Consider the following 20,129-nt stretch of genomic DNA (forward strand, 5'->3'; position numbering starts at 1 on the left):
CCAAATATCAGCATCAAGGCAGATCCAGATAAGCCCCTAATTTCCTTCTACATTCATCATCAATCAACCTAAATGATGGATCATGTTGAAAAAAAAAATCACATAAGATTTGTGTTTGATAATCAAAATTGTAAAAATCAGGGATGTGAGCAGGTTTTCACGAAAAAAGAGGAAAAGTCTAGGGGGGTCTGGGGGCATGCCCCCCCAGAAATTTTTTAAACATTTGATTGCATTTTAAGCAATTTCGTGCAGTTTGGACAACTTTCACACCAAGAAATGTATTAAGTCATGGGCAAAAGTCAAATAAACAAGATGGCAGATGCAGTAAAATTTCGAAGTTAGATCAGTACTTTTAAAAAATCGGGCATAGCTTTCGCACACCTGGCTACCCGCCAGGTCTGGGAGCAATACTGCCATAAACTTCAACCCCCATCCCCCAGACACAAGGACAACTGTCACAAGCGTGCAATGTCTGACCCCTTTCCCCATGTTGAAGCATATTGAAAAAACTTACCTTGTACTTACCTTTTGATGAAAAAAAACAAAACTCAATTGCAAACATAAGACATAATTACAACATATATCCCCATGTTATTGGGTTTTGGACGCTGAAGAAACATTCATAGTTTTCTCGCTAATCACATGAACAACTGTAAAACATCTCATTCACTTACAGGCTAAAACTAGTAAAAGACAACTTTATCTGAAACACAAGCCATCAGCTGACTCTGAGTAATTATAATTTCTGTGTGACGCCACACCCCACGTTATAGTGCAAGTATTCGTGATAGAAAACGTATGATGTCCGAAAACCTATGCTGGTGAAAGCTCTGATCGAAAACAGGACAATCCGCGACGGTTGTCCGGTTTTCGATCATATTTTTCGGAGTGTTTTTTTTTAAATTTTTGATTAAATTTTTACGCGGAAGATGATTTTTTCCGAGGACTACTGTTTTAAAAAACGCGATTTTCCGCGTTTCCGCGGAGATTTCACATCCCTGAAAAATACATTTCTTCAAAATATCATTCTGAAACTGAATATGTTGGAAATTTTGCTTGAATTACTGATTGTCTGCCATGCCTTGGTGGGAATTAACTCATTCTTGATCATTTGAACGAAATGTCTTTATAAGGGTTGTTTATGTTACAGAGGATGTTAACATTAACATCAATATTACAGGGAATCTAGTGATAGATATTATGAGCAATGATCCTCACTATTGGGGTATGATGACACACACTTAACCTGATCACCAAAGCAACCAATATAGGTTGCTGGGGACCTGTTCTAACCCGGAATCCCCACAGGGTTCAAACATTATTTAGTTGGCATGGATATTCCCCTCAGACATCAAGCGTACAGGGACAGTGCTAGTCACATGCTGGTGGTGAGATGGGGACACTACTATTCACATGCTGGTGGTGAGATAGGGACAGTGCTATTCACTTGATGGTGGTGAGATAGGGACACTACTATTCACATGCTGGTGGTGAGATAGGGACACTACTATTCACATGCTGGTGGTGAGATAGTGACAGTGCTATTAACATGCTGGTGGTGAGATAGGGACACTACTATTCGCATGCTGGGGGTGAGATAGGGACACTATTATTCACATGCTGGTGGTGAGATAGGGACACTACTATTCACATGCTGGTGGTGAGATAGGGACACTACTATTCACATGCTGGTGGTGAGATAGGGACAGTGCTATTCACATGCTGGTGGTGAGATAGGGACAGTGCTATTCACCTGCTGGTGGTGTGACTCAGTAGAGGGACAGTGCTAGTCACATGCTGTTGGTGAGATAGAGACAGTGGTATTCACTTGCTGTTGGTGAGATTGGGACAGTGCTAGTCACTTGCTGGTGGTAAGATAGGAACAGTGCTACTCACTTGCCGGTGATGCGACTGAGTACTGGGATGGTGTGTGTGATCATGAGACCCAGGCCCCAGGCATCAAGGTAGGGGGACGTCCACAGTGCCTTGCTGCTCTTGGCATTGCCAGACAGGAACTCAAAGTAGTTGCCCATCTGGGAGATGAGGTTCTCCCCAGTCATCAGCTTCTTGAAGCTTCCTCTGTGGGAACATGCCAGTTTCCCTGGAAACTCCTCAGCATCGTCTCGAATCAGATAGCTGAAGATACGAGCCTGAAACAGGAAGAATTAATAAATTGCTGAAATCTTTTTTTTTATCAGGGCAAGAGAAAGTTGACCATTAACCTAACCAAGTCCCTATCAATCAACCATCACTTCTAATCATAGCAATCTATGAACAGAACTTTTTCAAATCTCTTCGAAATCATCAAAGTATTTATATAAATAAGTATATAACAAATTGGAATTCTCTGATTCCTTATATTTTTTAACTTATCCCTCCATAACAGTATGCAGTTATCCCACAGTAGGATGGCAGATCGGACCAACTGCATATCCCCATTCGTGATTGAGTGGTCGGGCCAGAGCAAGGACTGGACTAGACTAGACTGCCGCTTAGTATTCAATCCATGGATGTGTTCAACTCCACTAGTTCCATAGTACATCACCACCTTGCCTGATTACAGGCAAGGCTGGGTCAGAAATTACTTTGCAACTGGAGGTACTTGAAAGATAGGGAAACATTCCCTCGATATCCTCAACATTCAGATCTCGGAGGTAGAAGTTGGCAAAAGTAGAGTGGGTTTGCAAAATTCAACCTCGGACGATGTCTGTGACGGAGCTGTTGGTGTGAAGTGCCATTGTGGATGCCAACGAGAGAATTTCCTGTGCATGGGAAGCTCTAGGTGGATCCATACCAGTATGGGCATAAGCCTTGAAAAATGGTGGAACATAACCACAACGACAGGGTTTTCTTGGAGATATTCCAGCAACCCTCCTTGGTGGTCGAGAGGATAAGACATTTACGTTGATGCTGAAAATGAAAAGTGACCAGTCAAATTTGATTTGGGTCACGTCCAGAGTTCACTGACACTTTAATCTCTGATCGGCCTTAAAGTAACCCCGTAGGATAGCGGCGAGTTCCTGAGCAGTAGTGATACGGGTAGAACAGGAGGTTCTGAGGACAGAGTTAATGGCCGAGAAATAACTAGCAATGGTACCTCCTGACAAATGTTCTGTCTCATGTTAATAATAATAGACTAAGAAATCAAGAAGCCAGAAGAAGCCCCAGTAGGATCCATATCATGTTGACAACAATAAGCCTTGAAAGGTAACCATTTCTGGCCATACAAGGAGGCTGTAGAGGATTGGTGTGTCTGATGAATAGCATGAGTCGCAGCCATAGAGAAACATGCAACCAAAAGAATCTGGATATTCCCTGTTGATGCCAGTTTCTGGAGAACACGGGGAAGAAGCGCCGGGGGTGGGAACGCCAACCTGTGTAGGCAGTTCCACTCGATGGCGAGGGCATCGTGATCCCAAGCCAGAGCATCCGGTCTGAAGCTTGTGGTTGTAACACGTGGCGAACAAGTTGACAAAATGATGAAACAAATCCAATCGTAAATGTGGAGTGGAACAAACATGTCCGTTCACTGCAGGAGATGAAGGAAAAAGTGATGAGTAGTACAGGAGCCTGCTGGGAGTGAGGTGGTGGGAGGGGGAGTTCCGGTCATTTGTTTTTTTCACAATGTTCTACACTTATATATAATCAAAGCAAGAAGGAATATTGCATACTGTTGTGGAGGGATAAGTTTAACAAAAAGACATTTTTAAAATCCCAATTTGGAACCTACCAATGTTGTTTTCCAAATCTGCCAGCCAGGGTCACGTACATTAGAGACTAAATGTCATAATAGATGTGCGACTGATAGAATGAGCTGATTACCTGTGGATCAAGTTTCTTGTTCTGCATGTCGCTAACATCCCATACTTTGGTCCAGTTGTACTTGCAGATGGGTCCAGGAACATAGCCGCTCCTTGTGTAGTACCCTGACAAATAACAACCAAAACACTGCAGCCACTGCACTGAATAAAGCTCTATCTGGTAAGTCTAGATTAGAAAGTACAATCTGAAAATATGTATGTAAGTCAATGTATCCTTGTTATCATGTCATCAGCTAAATATTTAGGGAGTCTTGAGATTAAGATACTGTAAGAGCAAACCTTAATTACCCCCATGGTCCCCCTAAATTTAGAGGAGGTGGTGGTGAAATGGGGTTTAATGTCACATCCAAGATTATTGCACTTATATAGTGACATGCATGCAAGTATGTGGGTGCTTGTACTAGTCTGGACTTATGCCTATTCATAGTGCTAGCCCACTGAGATACCATGCCGCAGATTAACATGAATACTCCACTCAGACACAGTATACTGACTCCAAGCCGACCAGTCCTTGTTTTAGCTCTTCAATACCAGGCGCCAGACAGGGTAACAAGTACCATCTTTTAATGACTTTCGGTATGACATGGCCAGGGATTGAACCCCAGACCTTCCTCTCTCCGGAGGTGGTCCCCCTAATTTAGAACACCTGAGAAAGCATATGCAATGATATAAAGAAGCATCTGCTTATTCTCGTCCTGTGTAAAGTTAGTGATATGGTGAAGCAGACCAAGTAAAGCTGTGATGACACACTCTAGTGAAAACACTGTTCTTGTTGAGCTGGGACGATACACCAACTGTGTGATCCTATTTGTATCAATATACCTTGCTCTCAATGCAATAAATATCATGATACTTGCATGTGCTCTTATCTGTGGTCCCTAAGCCATTTTTTTCAAAGACAATATGGCCAAATACCTGGCAGACTGAAAATTTACAGTTGGCAGTGTCAGGTTTGGCACAATGGATGAAAATAAGTATATTTTCACTACTAATTAGTGTTTAGTGTAACAATTATTAAAGCAAACACTGAAGGTCAGAATCAATATTTTTGCTTAGGGTGTGATTGGTGTCATAAAGGATATCTGCTTGTTTTGTGTTCAGTGCACAATGCAGACTGTCATAATTTGGGAGTACATTAGGTCACATGGCCAACGATACAGTGTTACCCGGTACCGTATTCGACATAATAAGCCCCCAGGGCGCTCTCAAAGTTAGAAAAAGGGGGCTCTTATTAGCATATTATTTTGGTGAAAAACAACAAAGTTGAAAGATCGTAAATTTCGTGGTTTATGCTGACAGCCTGAAGTGTTCATATACGACAGATATATTTTTTCCATAATTTAATTTCCCATAATTATGAATGTATATAACACACGTATTATACACGAATAAATAAGTCCTGTGTACATTGATCAATCGGAAGGGGTGCTAATTGGGATTGTTCACTAGCCGATATGTTAGAAAATATCGCCGTGTGCGCTTATTACGTCGAATACGGTATCAAACAAACAGGTGAATCATTTGCCATTTTGTGATTAAAACAAGTATCAAGGAGTAGTGCCACAATGTTCTTTAAGATGAGTGACGTCAAAGCACTGCATTATGCCCTAAATGGAATGTTGCTGCATGTTAGTAAACAAGTAGATGTGTGAATAGTGATGTGACTCTCCCTGCAGGCTGTTGAAGTGTAATGATGTGATCTGACTCACCTGGTCCACAACGGACCTGCTCTCCATCTGTGTCCTTCCCATCCGTGGCAAAAACAATGAGAGCCTGACATCCAGTCTGTGGACTACTGTTGAGAAGCTCAAATGACTTCGCAAAGCTCTTCCTAGTCAACACCAATGAAGAAATAGATTGCAATGTATTTTGTGGCATCACCAAAATGAAGAAATGAAATTACTCATCACGAATCATGCACTAAAATACATTTAAGAACATATATATCGTTGTATAGACTGGTTATACAATATAAACAAGACCCTCTCACACATACATGCACCACACCATGGTGTCACTCAACAGATCATAATGTAGACAGCATTTCCATATCAATTGAGTAACGTATTTTCTTGAGTATAGTGCGCACCCATGTATAATGCGCACCCCCCTCTAGCGGGTTCAATATTTTGGAAAAAAAAGAAATTTGAATATTATGGGCAGAAAAAAATTACACCGTACCCTTTCAGCGAATCCGGCAAACGAACGGGTGATGAGAAACTTCGTCAGTACAAATTCGAAATTTGAGATAAAAAATCACCAGACATGTTTATTTACCGATTAAATAGTATTTATTGTTCTGCTAGGCATTGTTTTATATCCAGGGATTAAGATTACCTTGTGTATTTTCTCGTAAACTAAGCCGGAAACAGCAATCAGCTGTACACACGTTTTCTTGGAATTAACCGGTGATTCGGTCAAGACACACCCAATGATATAACTTTAAAGGATTTTTAATGCAAGGATCGGCAAAAATTGTATCTGAAACTATTTTTTTTATCAGGAATAATATATTCCATTATTTTCTTAATTATATGCAGCCTTTACTAAACATATTTAAAATAATAATAATAACCCTAAGCGAAGCAGCTGATCGCTATTGCCGGGTATCATTTTTTACATGGAACCAGTCTGACCAGTCACCTTCAAGGCGTGATCGCGAGAATTTCATGTTGACATAGAATCGTCAAACAAAAACAAATATGACTTTTAACGAGTCAAAGTATGTCATTTATGATATATGTATCCATTCTCTGTCATCTAAAGTTCGTTTCAAGGCGTCAATAGCACTATTCTGACCGTGGTTGCTGTTAACAACGGTGAGTTGTGCGATCTTCCGATCGCTTCACACACGATTTCGCCGAAATTAATAAAAACAATATTAAAAGGAATTTTGAATAAAATTAATGAAATAAGTTACAAACATAAGTCCAGATATACAAAGAACACTTTTTATAGCCAGACAGTGTAATTACATGATTATTTTGCGTACTTCAGTATAGATTTGTTGACATGGTATTTCCGGTGTTTCGTGCTCACGGTAATATCTTTCCATGGGGGAAAAAAACATCCAAACTCATAATTCCACACAGCTGTGTTTTTTGGAAAAAAAGTGTGCACTATACTCAAGAAAATACGGTATCTACAGGTTTTGATCTTAGTATGAAACTGTGAACATGTGACAGTTTTCTGCCAATGTTGATGTCCACACAAAGCATGTACCCCAGTTCACTGGTCCCTCCAGCCTTTAACTTCTCTATCTTCTCTATGAGGTCCTTCCTATGGGCAATGGTTGCTTGCACCATCTGTTCTGTTTGACAACTCAGCACCTCCGTCGTGAAGTAGTGCCACCTGTTTCAAACATAACAATCATCTCCTTAGGGACCGACTATTTGAAATTTGTGTGTGTGGTAGGGGGAGTGGCAGGATGTGTTTTTGTATTTGTTAATAATAATTGTTTCCATAATACAAATTGTTTGCTAGACTTGCTAGACGTCCTGAGAAAAATATAGTAGTGACCTAATAATTATTCTGTCTCTATAAAACACTTTGAAAGTCAAGGAGTGCTTGTCATTATCCTAAAGTTACAAATTAAAGACTCATGGCTCCCTAGATTTAAATACCAATAGGGAAGACCTCAAGACTTAATTTCGAACACTGGACGCATGTTATTTAACATGCTTAATATCCTCATGGGCATCCTTATCCCAGATGATGGACTACTTACTTCCCCACCTCATCCCAGTGGCTGGCTCTGGCACAGATGACATTAACATAATCCTGTTTGGTCAGTGTGTTGATCACAGCCTTGGCCACACCCTTTGCAATAGAGAACTTCTCACCAGCCATTGACTTACTGGAAAATTGAACATGTAACTCAAGAGATTAGACAGCTCTGTGACTCATATGTCATAATGTAAACAATTTTTCGGACACAACGAATTAACTTGTTTGATGGTTAATCATGACCATCTGGCTAGAACATAGGCCAAAATAATATTCTTAAATGAGAACACAGTTCTTTAAATGGGTGAGCGAGTGTCAATTACTTTTCTTGGTAGCCTAGTGGATAAAGCGTTTGCTCGTCATGCTGAAGATCCAGGTTCAATTCCCAACATGGGTACAATATGTGAAGTCTATTTCTGGTGTCCATGATATTGATGCAATATTGCTAAGAGTGGTGTAAAATCATACTCACTCACTCACTCACTCACTCACACATTTGTCCCTAGGATCCCTATAGCATTAGACAAACTGACTGGGGCAAGTGTGAGTGCCAAGTTGCAGCTTGGGATGAAATCATACCTTGATGCACCCTGAGGTTTCATGCAACGATATGAAACACGATACATTGTTAACTGTATCGATACAAGACAATATTCTCTTTCTAAAATAAATATTTACTACTCATTTAATGACCCCCAAGCGTGACTGCAAAATGTGTTGTAATTAGAGTTTCAAGTTCACTACCAAACATAGCCACTACAAACATTTGTCTACAGGTAGCTTCTCCCTTTGAACATGCTCGGAAATATTTTTAGTCAAGAAGTTTCCATGACATTTGACGAAAATAAGTCTATCGTGATATGTATCGTATCATGACCAATGTATCGTGATATGTATCGTATCGTGACCTTCTGTATCGTTTCACCCCAAGCTACAGCCCTATTTACATTTACACAAACCTTTCTTACCTCGCACCTTCAAATCATAAAACATATTTATATTTGACATTTTATTCTTACCTACAATCCAGAACAATAACCACATCCTTGGGACCACTAGTAGCAGCAATGTACCAGGGACGTACACGCGGGTCGTAGTCGTTGTAGAAGCCAGCAAAATTGGTGGACCATTCTCGGCCAGGGAACAGACGAGTTACTCCAGTCGTGGAGCCAAAGTATTGCCACCTGAATACAACAGAATCATAATCCTACTGAAGATCATCAGTGAAGTTAACACAGACGAAAACCATCTGAAGTAGCTACACCTGATAATGACCAGGGCAATATATCAGTAGATTCTTAAGTGCAACATATCAATCATTATGTAAGTGACCCTGTGTTGTTACCCTGTCTGGCACTCAACATTAAAGGGGCACTGATCTAACGCAATTCCCCGGACTGGTTGTTGCCTTTGTTATTGTTTTTTCCCCCGTGAGTACCCGGATGATACGCAACGCAACTGAGCGTGACCAGAGACTGGGCTACCGTCTGCAAGGACAGCTAAATAAACTTGGAGGCTGGAGGCAATATTTGCTTTACGAATTTTTGCATAAACACTGATTGGTTAACTGTGATCTATAAAGATTTCGACAAAGGGCGCATGTTAATTAATTTCTTCAGCCTAAACAAACAGACAAAAAGAACGGCGGAGCTCATCTGATGTCGTCATTTGGAAATACCCCAGATGGTTATAGTTTAATACTAAAAAAAGTATCTATGCAGTGAAAGCAATTTCGGATTTCGGATTGCGTCGATAATACGATAACTACTCCCTTGTTGTCATCCACGTTTTCTCGTATAACCCTACACTTGTGTATTTGTCGTCATTCACTTGATGCTCAGTTAATGAATTTATTACAGGTACAATTAGTGGTAGCACCACTTAAAATTACCTGACAAAGGTTCCCATTTGGCTTTTATTGTGTCTGGGGTAATTATTCAATCTAAATCCAGGTTTGAAGTGAGGTGAAATGTATGTTGTGTAATATGCACGTGGCAGACCAGCAAGAGGTGAATGATCAGTTGATTTACATTTTTTTGTAAATCAACGGATCGTTCCTAGTCATCAAAGGATTAACAGAAAATATGTTGATTGATTAATCACTGTTATCTTGCACAGTGGATATGTCAAAAGTGAGTGTTTAAATGTCTAGGTTTACTAAAACAAAGGGAATACACTCATATCATGGCGTGAAGTGCCGATGTAAAAACAACATACTTTGTTCAAAGGGTTAACTGATAATACGTTGATTGATTTATCATTGTTATCTATCACTCAATGGATTTTTTAGGGAACCGTGGACGTTATGAAAATAGTTGTCACGTGGGCTTTCTCAGCCGACCCTTGAGACTTGACACCTATGTGAAACACCTGAAACAATCCAAGTGATCATTTGAGAAACGCACACGGGTTATAATATCCCGAAACGATATAAATCTTTTAAAATATTTGATTGTTACAGAGACACGTGACATCGAATAAGTTTCTTTGTACATCTGCAGACGAGTGGGATATTGTTCCTTTGTGTGGATATTCACGGATACATTCCTCGAACAAGGAAGCTCCTAAAATTTATACACATAAATTTGGTAGGTTGCAATTATGGTATTTGCATTTTGTTTTCTTTCATTTGAACCGATTCGTTCTTCTTTCTCTACGTCTTGGTTGGGAAATTCTTCAATGCGCGATAGACGCTGTTTTCTTTTCCTTTGTAAGCGTGTATATAATACCGTCAATTTGCAAAATGTGATTCTCTCAGGCAATTTATAAAATGTGTAAATATTTCAGTCATTTTGACTAAAACATCTGTCCAGATTGCTTAAGATGATCAAAAGGGCCTACAAACATCACAACAAATTATTATGTAGGATTAGAAGCCTAACAACATAGACATGTACTTTTCAACGTAACATTTTCAGTCTCTTGGTGATGACATTAAACATCAAAATGTTTGGAATTCGTTATCATAATAATACAGATGGAAATGTTTTTCAGTCACTTTGTAAAATAACTGAATATTTAGACTTTTAATAAATTTGAAAATGTTACACATTTTGACAGTAAAAAAATATACACACTTTAAAAAAAAGCAATGCTCAGGTGAAATATTTACTTTGTGTTTCAAGTCAAAATAGTGTAAACGAAAATCGCAAAATTACCAAGCAAGTGACTTATCAAAACTTTGTCACCATTACCGGTGCTACCCACAAAGATACCTACATTTCCTTATTATCTCGAAAACTGTATTTCATTTTGTTGATCAATGTGACCATACGCCCTTATTACTACCCATAAAAGTGACTGATGCGCTTACGAATTGCGCAGCAGAGGTCGCGAACTAGTCTAGATTTCTGCTATACATCCGGGTACTCAGTGGGAAAAAAACAATAACAAAGGCAACAACCAGTCCCGGGGAATTGCGTTAGATCAGTGCCCCTTTAAGGGGCTAAAACAAGGACTGGTCGGCTCAGAGTCAGTATACTGTGTCTGAGTGGGGTATTCATGTTAAACTGCGGCATGGTATCTCAGTGTGCTAGCACTATAAATCGGCAGCAGCCACACACACACACACACACGTGCATGCACGTCACTATATAAGTGCAATAATCCCCGGACGCGATGTTAAACTCCATTTCACCTCACCTCATTATGTAAGTAACAAAGTCCCAAGAAAATCAAAAGTTATAAGCTGAAAACAGTATTAGCTTTCTTGCTGTCATACTTATATTTTAAGTTTAAATAGCAAACAAAACATCACACTCATTTTACTGGTATCATGTTTTTATAACCTTAAGTTTATTTTGTTAATAATAAAGGAATTTGTTCGGACACCAAGTTATTTACATAATATGTAAGGATAAGATATATGGATGAACAACTTCTTTATTACAATTAGGAGCGAGGTTTTGGTGTAGGTTATAACAACGTAATCAATCAAGTGCTCACTTGCTTCATAACGGTGTTAGAACCTACACCAAAACTTACTTAAGAGGCCAACTTCTAAATGCCTCTCAAAGAAGTTACAAAATATGTGTTGAAAGCTGAAAACATATTTGGATATTTTTCATATTTCCATTCTTTCTGAACATGTGTACAAGATCTAACAGTGTTATATAATATGTTATGTTCTAAACGATATACAAAACCGATCACTGCAGTGAACTTTCGGCCACAGTAGAGAGAAATTGAACATCGTCATTTCTAGCAAGTTAAGTTTAATTGCAATAAACTGCCGGGCAATAGAAAGTATCCCCCACCCACTCATGTTTGATGGTGGTGAAAATTGAAACAAACAAGAAATGGTTATTCGATGGTAATGTATTTGATACAGATTATATCATAAGCGATATTACATGCATCACATCAATGAGTATCCCACAACAGGTGCAGTCTGTGCCAAAAACTTTTGAGCGACTTTTGAGTCTACTAACTACCAAGTCTACCAAGCATCATTTTCCTCAGAGTTCAGTGCTGTCATATGAAAAATAATAGCTGAGCTTACTAGACCAAACATAATTTTACTAACCTCGGGCTTCAGACTAGTGACTAAAGTCACAGACTGCAGTTGATCTGCAGATGACATCTCACGGAACATGAGGGTAGCAATTTCACAGTACACAGTAATCATGGTATTGTAGAGTGAAGTGTATGTTTCAAGTGTGTACTTTCTTTTGCCAGGAACTTTATGTTATGTTAATATTCAAAATAATCTAAAGCTTTCAAATGCATAAATGTTTACAGTTTAGTATAATTCATAAATGTGTGGCATGTGCACCCTGCAACCTTCATATGGATCCGCATACAGTATGGCATATCAACGACTGACCAATCTCATACACACTGTACCTGAGTAGGGGGTCTCTGTCAGCATTCTCATGGAACACTTTTTCTAATCCAGCTGTGAAGAGGATCGTATTGATGACAGTGGGGTCATCTCGAGGTACCTCATCTGCTATTTTTATTGTTGAACAGTTGGTACTGACTCCTTGTCGAAAATATCTGCAATAATATTATTATCCATTATCAAGCTGAGTCACTCAATAATAAAGCATCAAGGTTTTCTCTACCCCCATATTATAATAGTTCAGAGCAAAACTATACTTTATTACACTATACATTGGGATAGAGCAAGCTTTATAACTTTTCTAAGATACCAAATTAAGACTAACCTTGTGTTTTATTAGAGATGGGTTTCAAAAAGAAAAAGAAATGAGTGGTGCCCTAAACTGAAAATCCACGAACCGGGCTAACTGACGGGCTGTTGCACCTAATTGCCTGTACCCGAAGAGACACATTTACGTTTTGAACACAATACAACACCTCTAAAATGGGTTGTTTATTATTTAAATAGGTCACATTTTATTATCCATTCAGAGTGTGGTTAGCAATAAATCCATGCAGCAATAAGAAGACTTCTTAAATTTAAGTTTTTATATTAATTTGCTCAACTTTATCACTTGACTTAAAACATTCCACAACTGCATTGCGGGGCAGAGCTTGCATGTAAACATCACTAATGTGAGCAGACTACAGCAACAGCAAGCCAGGAAATAGTGTGTTTACTGAGCTGGTTGTGCTACATGATATCATAACCTGTAAACCAATGTGAATCGACAGCCTGGGTTGTAATATGTCCCATGGGGAATTAAACCTAGGGTCTCTTCCACAAAGCAATCGTAGATCTATGACTGGTGTAAGTCCATGATGACATGCACGAGTTACGACCAACTTGTGGAATGCGACCCAGGGTCTTAAAGTGACGAGTGAACAGTTAAACCAGTGGGAACCCAACTACCCACTTAAAGGGGGACTTTGAAAACTTACGGGTTAAACCTGAGATCTTTAGGCAGTAAGAAAGGAATGTCCGAGTCTCGATATTCGTCTGCTCTCAGATCCTTCAATCGTGTCACATTGGATGTTCTGTTTTCAGCCAAATAGTCATCATATAACTTACGAACTGTCTTCGCTAGCCTCTATAAAATAAAAGTGAAAATAATGTTTCTCTTTACTGTAAAAGTAATTTCACAAAGTTCAAGCACAATTTGAAAGATGAATTGGTTGGTTGTTTTGTTTAATGCTGCACTCAGCAATATTCCAGCTATATGATGACGGTCTGTAAATAATCAAGTCTGGACCAGACAATCCATTGATTCATATCATGAGCATTGATCCCCGCAATTGGGATCGATGACATGCATCAACCAAGTCAGCGAGTCTGACCACCCGATCCCGTTAGTTGCCTCTTACGACAAGCATAGTCGCCTTTTACGGGAAAGATGAATTGGAAAATATAAAGCAACAAGTCAAAAGCATAGGCAGGTGTACCATACTTCCAGCAGGGATCAACAGACCTTGATTTTACATTACCAACTGATATCTGATTAGGTCAATATGTGGTTACACACACAAAGAAAAAGTAGGATTTCTTCTAATCACCTGATGACAGGAAAACCTGTCTAATGTTCTGAAAATATTAACGGTAGCCATTGAGCGTTCATTCTAAGTGCTGCTTAGTCCAAAACATGGCCTACATAATCATGATTATTGTACTCATCTTGGCCTGAAACGAGTTTTCAAGCCATTAGTACATGTTTGCTGAGGTAAGTTAAGAGAGGATGCTGTAGTGATAGACACAGGTATCGTGTGCAACAAGGGAATTTCACTGACATACTTAGGTCATGTGCTACTTTAGGTCTTCCAGCCCTTAAGTGTTGCTCAGTAGCTTCCTTTAACGGATATATACATATAACAATATCCTACTTCAGCAGCCTTCTTCTTTTTCCGGAAGTAGTCTCCAAGGGTTTCTTTAACTACTTTGACAATCGTTTCGCCGTTTTTCTTCTCAAATGTGTAATTAGCCTGGTCCAGGTAGCCCTGTGTTACATCTCTCTTGATGCCGTCCCCAGCCAGCTGCAGAATCACAAAAAAACGGTCATGAAATGACTGCATCTTTCCTGACAGGAATATGAGCACATCATATATTTGCATCCGCTACAATGAAGCGCAAAAAAGGTTTGCCTCATAATAGTAAGGATTGGTCTTTCAGACATTAACATGATTAATCTATATTGTCAATGATAATTGATTAATTCTATCGATTTTCATTCATCAATGGAATTTGTTCAATTAACAGCAAATTAACCTAACCTGTATTGATAAATCAGACAATATCATTATTAATCCGCTAATGACACGTATAACTATACTGTGCCTGTAACCAATACACAATGTGGCAAATGTGATATTTATAATGAATATGAGGTAACAAATAGCCATAATTATTGATCAATACAAATTTACAAAATCGATTCAAATGACAAACAGTTTTGACAAGTTGGAAGTTATATTTGGCAGGACGATCAACAAAATTTGTTACCTTTTTCATAACGAAAACAGTATTTTTTGTGCACTTGTGACAGCTTTACCCAACATTCCTTGCAAAACACTCAACAGTATTTGTTGCTAAAATAGGTTTTCTTTTTTTATAAGCAAAAAATAAGCTAGAAAATATTGTATTATTTGTCTAAATATCATTGGTTTAGTCAGCAGAGCAATATAAGTGCAACTGTCCATTATTCAACTACATGAATTTGAATATTCATGATATTAGTATACTTATATTATAACACAAAGATATAGAATTCAAAGGATATAGAAGTCAATTCGCAAATGCACGTCTATCACCTTGTGCGATCAAAAGTAAGTGAAGGGATCAGGGACAGATAAGTCCTGTTGGTAACCAAGGGCTGGGGGTGCCCTAGAGGAGGAAGAGGCACGTTTTGGGTTTTGGATTATAGGATCGAGTCCAGAAGGAAATTGCAATGTGTTGTGTCAGGATAAGAAATAATCTGAACATTTTTATTTTTATGAATACTTTTATGTACTTTTTTCAGAAAGCCATGCAATGTGGTCACCTCAGTATTTCATATAGATATATGAAAAAAGAAATATTCAGTTCAGAAGGTTGCAAATTCCAGGGATTGTAGACCTGCTTAGACGATGATATTTGGTCCCAAGTCTGCAGCAAATGTCAGTAAACATTCCCATTTTGCAATTAAACATTTCCCAAGTCATACTTTTATATTCATAACTAATGTTATGGCTTTATAGAAATGACTATTATTTTACTGATAACAGCACCACTACATAGGATGAGGCTTTAATGCTTGGATAAATATTATTGCACTGAATGCAATGTCAAAATACCTCTGAATTAAGGAAAAGAGTGAGTGAGTGAGTAAGGTTTTACGCCGCTTTTAGCTATATTACAGCAATATCACGGCGGGGCACACCAGAAATGGGCTTCACACATTGTACCCATGTCAAACCCAGGTCTTCGGTGTGACGTGGGAACGCCACTAATCTACCCGACCGCCCAATTAGGAAAAGAAGAACTTTAAAAATATTCTCCTTTTGAACAAAATAAAAATTATTCCCAATATGCCTGGAAAGCAGCTGGCAAGGGGATGTAGTTTAGAATCCTAGATAAATTCAGGAATTCAATAAATTCAATTCGAGAGCAGATAATTTTTGATTCACCAAACATATGCAGACAACAATAACAACCTTACTATCTTGCTGCCATGTACACACCTGCAATATGTAATTCTGGATGAGCATGGCCCAGTTCTGGATATCTCCTGCAAGAGTGCCAATGTCATGTTTTTCCTCGCCAGGGTATGACGCACATGAGTAAAAGAAACTGATGAAGATAAGACTTGCTCCAAATGGTTTCATTTCAATTATTCAACTGTTAATAATGAAAAGGCAGGTAACAAACCAGGTCAGTTTGCTATAATCATTTTCACATTTTTTCTTCCATCCAACATCTGAAAAATAAGTAAAAATTCCTAATGAGCATGATGAACAACACATTTTATATGCATCATACAGGAAAAAAACATATCCCTGTCATGTATTTTGGTGCTAACCACATGTTAATATAAGACCCATCATCTGGTCTAGGTTTTTGGCACAATATGACTTGTACATGTAGCTCAAAATAATAATATCCATTGTGTCACTGTGTTCTTTAGTGTCAGTATGGATGTAGAATTGGTATGCATGTGAAAGGTTAACAACACTCCAACTTTGAAAGTATTAAAATATGGATGGATTTTTTCTTAGCAGATTCAAAATTTGCTTCTTATGGTCTATAACTTCGACTGATTTGATTTGTCAATATGTTGGGTTTCTGACACTAATTGGCATCTGGTGATTACTTGGGCTAATTAAAGCGGCACCAGCGAGATGTCTGAGAGTTGGAGTATTGTTGCCCTTTAAGGCTAATCATTGCTGCATACTAGGGCTGTGTATTGACCTGGATTATTTTTTGCAAAATATTGCCATACTTTATCCTGTATTGCGATACGTATTGCAATATATTGCCAATTTACATTTTCATGAGTTAATCAGAGTTATACCCTGTATTAATGACAGATACCATCAAGGTCCTTCCCAGCACATGACATCTTCATTACACACTCGGTATAGAGTGCTCCGCAGATGGGCTATCGCTGTGAGGAGCTGGATAGTCGCGATGTGTACACGCTAATTGATAAAAAGATAGTCAGAGGCAAGTTGTATCAGAAAGATTCTATTTTTCATCTCCATATCGATACTTATTTATATTTGCCACAATATTTTGCTACATTTACAAACGTATCGCAATACGTATTGCTGAAGATTTGCACCACAATATACCGGTGTACCGGTAATACCGCACACCCTTACTACATACCAAGCAAGGATATATGGCAACAGAAAACCAATGACCCCATGCTCAATATACTGTATCCATTGGAAACACACTATTGACAGCTATGTTAAAGAACGTTGCTATAGATCTGTATAGATATCAATGCAAAGTGTATTTGATCATGGTAGTCTGAATTGTGTGTCCATCTTTTTGTTTACAGTCATTCAGATTGTTTATCATAATCTAAATGGCTACATCTAATGACAAATAGGTTAACATAAATACAATATTATTTGGCTGATAACAAAATCACATTTGGTATTCCTGTTGACTGGGCCTACTGGCTGTCATTGAATAAGAAGAGTTCTAGTGTCAGTATGCTGAATGGTCGATTTCGATCGATAGCTTCACATCTCAACGATTGCAAGCAACCAAACAACATTTTAACTACAAAATAAGGTTATGTAGGTCTATATGTTGGTAGACACTTAAATGTATTTATAACAGGTGCTAAAATCTTAAGAAAATGACTGATTAACATAAACAAAATTCGGCAACATTACCACAGAAAGAGAAGAGCAGACAACATTGATCGTAACCGGTGCCTGAATGAAACCTAAGATTTGATTGGTCCTGATAATCATTTTAGGAGTATTTTATCAACTGACCACTGATTGGTTACTTTTCCCGGAAACTTGAACATAATACTCTACAACACCGCGTGTTCATCTTTACTGATTAGCGGTTGAGGTGTAAGGTTGTGGTACGGAGTTTATTAAAAATGGAAACGCGACTACAAGATGTTGTGCAAGGTAGTCTTCTTCTGCTGACTAAAACCTTCATACAACGCTAGTCAAAATGGGTGATGCTATTGAGGGACAGTTTGAAGATGCTGCGGACGAAACAATGTAAGCAACTATCCATTGGAACTTAAAAATAGCAACTAACAGGTTCGCAAATAGGGCCTAGAGCCTACGGGTATGGTAGATTGCATGGGAACACGTGGTCAGGCTCTGTTCTACAAGTCAAGAAAATAACCATCAGCTTTCCATGTAAGATGTTGGTATCTTCATATCATTAGTATGTACACAATATGCATTGATGAGAGGAAGAAAACAATTTGGATATAGTGCTATTAAGGGACCGGTCATTTATTAAAGCTGAATTGGAGTTTACAGGTACCCCAGGTACGTTTCTGTATACAGAAATGTACCCAAGGCAAAATCAGAATACAGAAAGGTACCTGGTGCCCTAAACGGCGGACAAGTCCATGTGTATTCCTCAGCTGGAAACAGATTCATGTTGTAGTTCTGGTTCGTCTGATTACAATGACATGGTGAATAATGCTGGCCGCCACGGAATATTAGCCGAGTACTGTATGCATATGCCCCTTTCATGCTCCTTTTTTATATACACAACAGTATGTCAGTTCTGACCCATTTATGGAAAGGAAATAATGAGAGAAAAATATTTAACAAATACTGCCGTTGACACACCTTTGTTGAATTTTACTGTGGTTTGGCATCCCAAGACGTGTCCTTAGGCAGCCTAATGACGTCACGGGATTCCCCGGGTCGCCAAGAGCGGGCTTTACGAACTGCAAAATGGCTTGAAATAAAAGCTGCAATCCTTCTTTAATATGCACGTATCCGACAAATAAACAATCTGAATAACCAATAATAGCAATACTTAACATAATTATCACGAAATCAGCATATCCCAGTATCCAGTTAATGTCAGTAGGATCCAAACGCAGAGCGCCCATCCCACGTCCGATCCCGACTCGGCTGTAATGGCTGCCGTTTGTGCTGATCGATCATTCACATCGGCTCAACTTGTTATTCCAGGCGGAATTATTCTTATGGTTTGCATTGATTTTAATTAGATGAAAAAAAGTAAATATTTTCTACACTTCCGAATGTGTAACTTTATGACCATGTAGTTTAACCGTTGTGTATATTATGATTTATTTCTCCATGTCGGTACGTCAGAAAACTATCATGGAGACAATCTTGAAGATAAAGGCATTTGATAAATACAACTGTAATAAAACAGGAAGATCGCACGCAACATTGATTTCTTTGGATGTGTAAATAATAACGGCTTTAATTAATTTAAAGAATAAAACGAACCGGAAATGACATGCCCGGTATTATTTTGCACGGGTATAAATGAAGTGTCAACACGGATCGCACGAGACGAATACACATTCAGCATGTGGTCAAAATATGATGAGTGCCTAATATATGAGTAGCAGATACCCTGTAAGTTTTGCATTTATTTGTAACCATTTAATAATGTAATAGTGATATTAAATATTAGTTTAGATGTATAATAATAAATTTATTTTAGGTGCAGTTATGACCATTCCGGGATAGAAAAGTGTTTACATTTCGGTTGAAAAAAATTGCATTGAGCACGAGAAACAAATTAGTTAATATTAACACTGAGGTCTATGAAACTGTTTATGCTGTGCTATTAAATAATTCGAAATTTCTTTGTTTTTGTTTCAGGCTTGTTTGACCATTCTCGTGCAAACTTCAAAACTGTGTACCAACTGGTCCCGTACCTGTAGTGTCTATTAATAATTTTTCTGGAATTCCCCCTTTTAACGTTGTCCGAAATATTACCATTATAAGTATAAATAGGTATACATACAGTTTTTAGTCATAAGAAAATAGAAAAATCAAAAGTGTGTATTTGGTACGTACATTTTGAATATCATACTAAGTCACTTAATTTATTATGATATGGATGTTTAGTGAACAACATCATAAATACAGGGATGTATTTAATAATGAAGTATGCAGGTTTTTAAAAAATAGATGTGTTAATTATAAATAATTGAGAAGATATGAATATGCACTTACCACTAAATTAACAAT

At 38.3% G+C, this 20,129-nt stretch overlaps 2 protein-coding genes across 2 annotated transcripts in view; one reads left to right on the forward strand and one right to left on the reverse strand.

The window, feature by feature from the left end:
- The window catches only part of LOC124115378 (voltage-dependent calcium channel subunit alpha-2/delta-2-like), a 40,080-nt gene extending 22,287 nt beyond the window's left edge, over positions 1-17,793 (reverse strand). The window contains exons 1-11 of the mRNA XM_048400488.1: positions 16,970-17,793; positions 16,140-16,375; positions 14,307-14,456; positions 13,371-13,519; positions 12,393-12,545; positions 8,567-8,731; positions 7,549-7,677; positions 7,044-7,172; positions 5,531-5,652; positions 3,823-3,926; positions 1,897-2,150 (exon numbers count right to left, since the gene is read on the reverse strand). Coding sequence (XP_048256445.1) covers positions 1,897-2,150; positions 3,823-3,926; positions 5,531-5,652; positions 7,044-7,172; positions 7,549-7,677; positions 8,567-8,731; positions 12,393-12,545; positions 13,371-13,519; positions 14,307-14,456; positions 16,140-16,283 — 1,499 coding nt within the window. The 5' untranslated portion in view covers positions 16,284-16,375; positions 16,970-17,793. The remainder of the gene's footprint in view (positions 1-1,896; positions 2,151-3,822; positions 3,927-5,530; positions 5,653-7,043; positions 7,173-7,548; positions 7,678-8,566; positions 8,732-12,392; positions 12,546-13,370; positions 13,520-14,306; positions 14,457-16,139; positions 16,376-16,969) is intronic.
- Positions 17,794-17,970: 177 nt separating this feature from the next.
- Positions 17,971-20,129, forward strand: part of LOC124120421 (serine/threonine-protein kinase RIO1-like) — a 49,234-nt gene continuing 47,075 nt past the window's right edge. Inside the window, exon 1 of the mRNA XM_048399414.1 lies at positions 17,971-18,152. Coding sequence (XP_048255371.1) covers positions 18,103-18,152 — 50 coding nt within the window. The 5' untranslated portion in view covers positions 17,971-18,102. The remainder of the gene's footprint in view (positions 18,153-20,129) is intronic.

This window comes from Haliotis rufescens, unplaced genomic scaffold (assembly GCF_023055435.1).
Source record: "Haliotis rufescens isolate VD_foot unplaced genomic scaffold, xgHalRufe1.0.p SCAF_2, whole genome shotgun sequence".
NCBI classification, from domain to species: domain Eukaryota; kingdom Metazoa; phylum Mollusca; class Gastropoda; order Lepetellida; family Haliotidae; genus Haliotis; species Haliotis rufescens.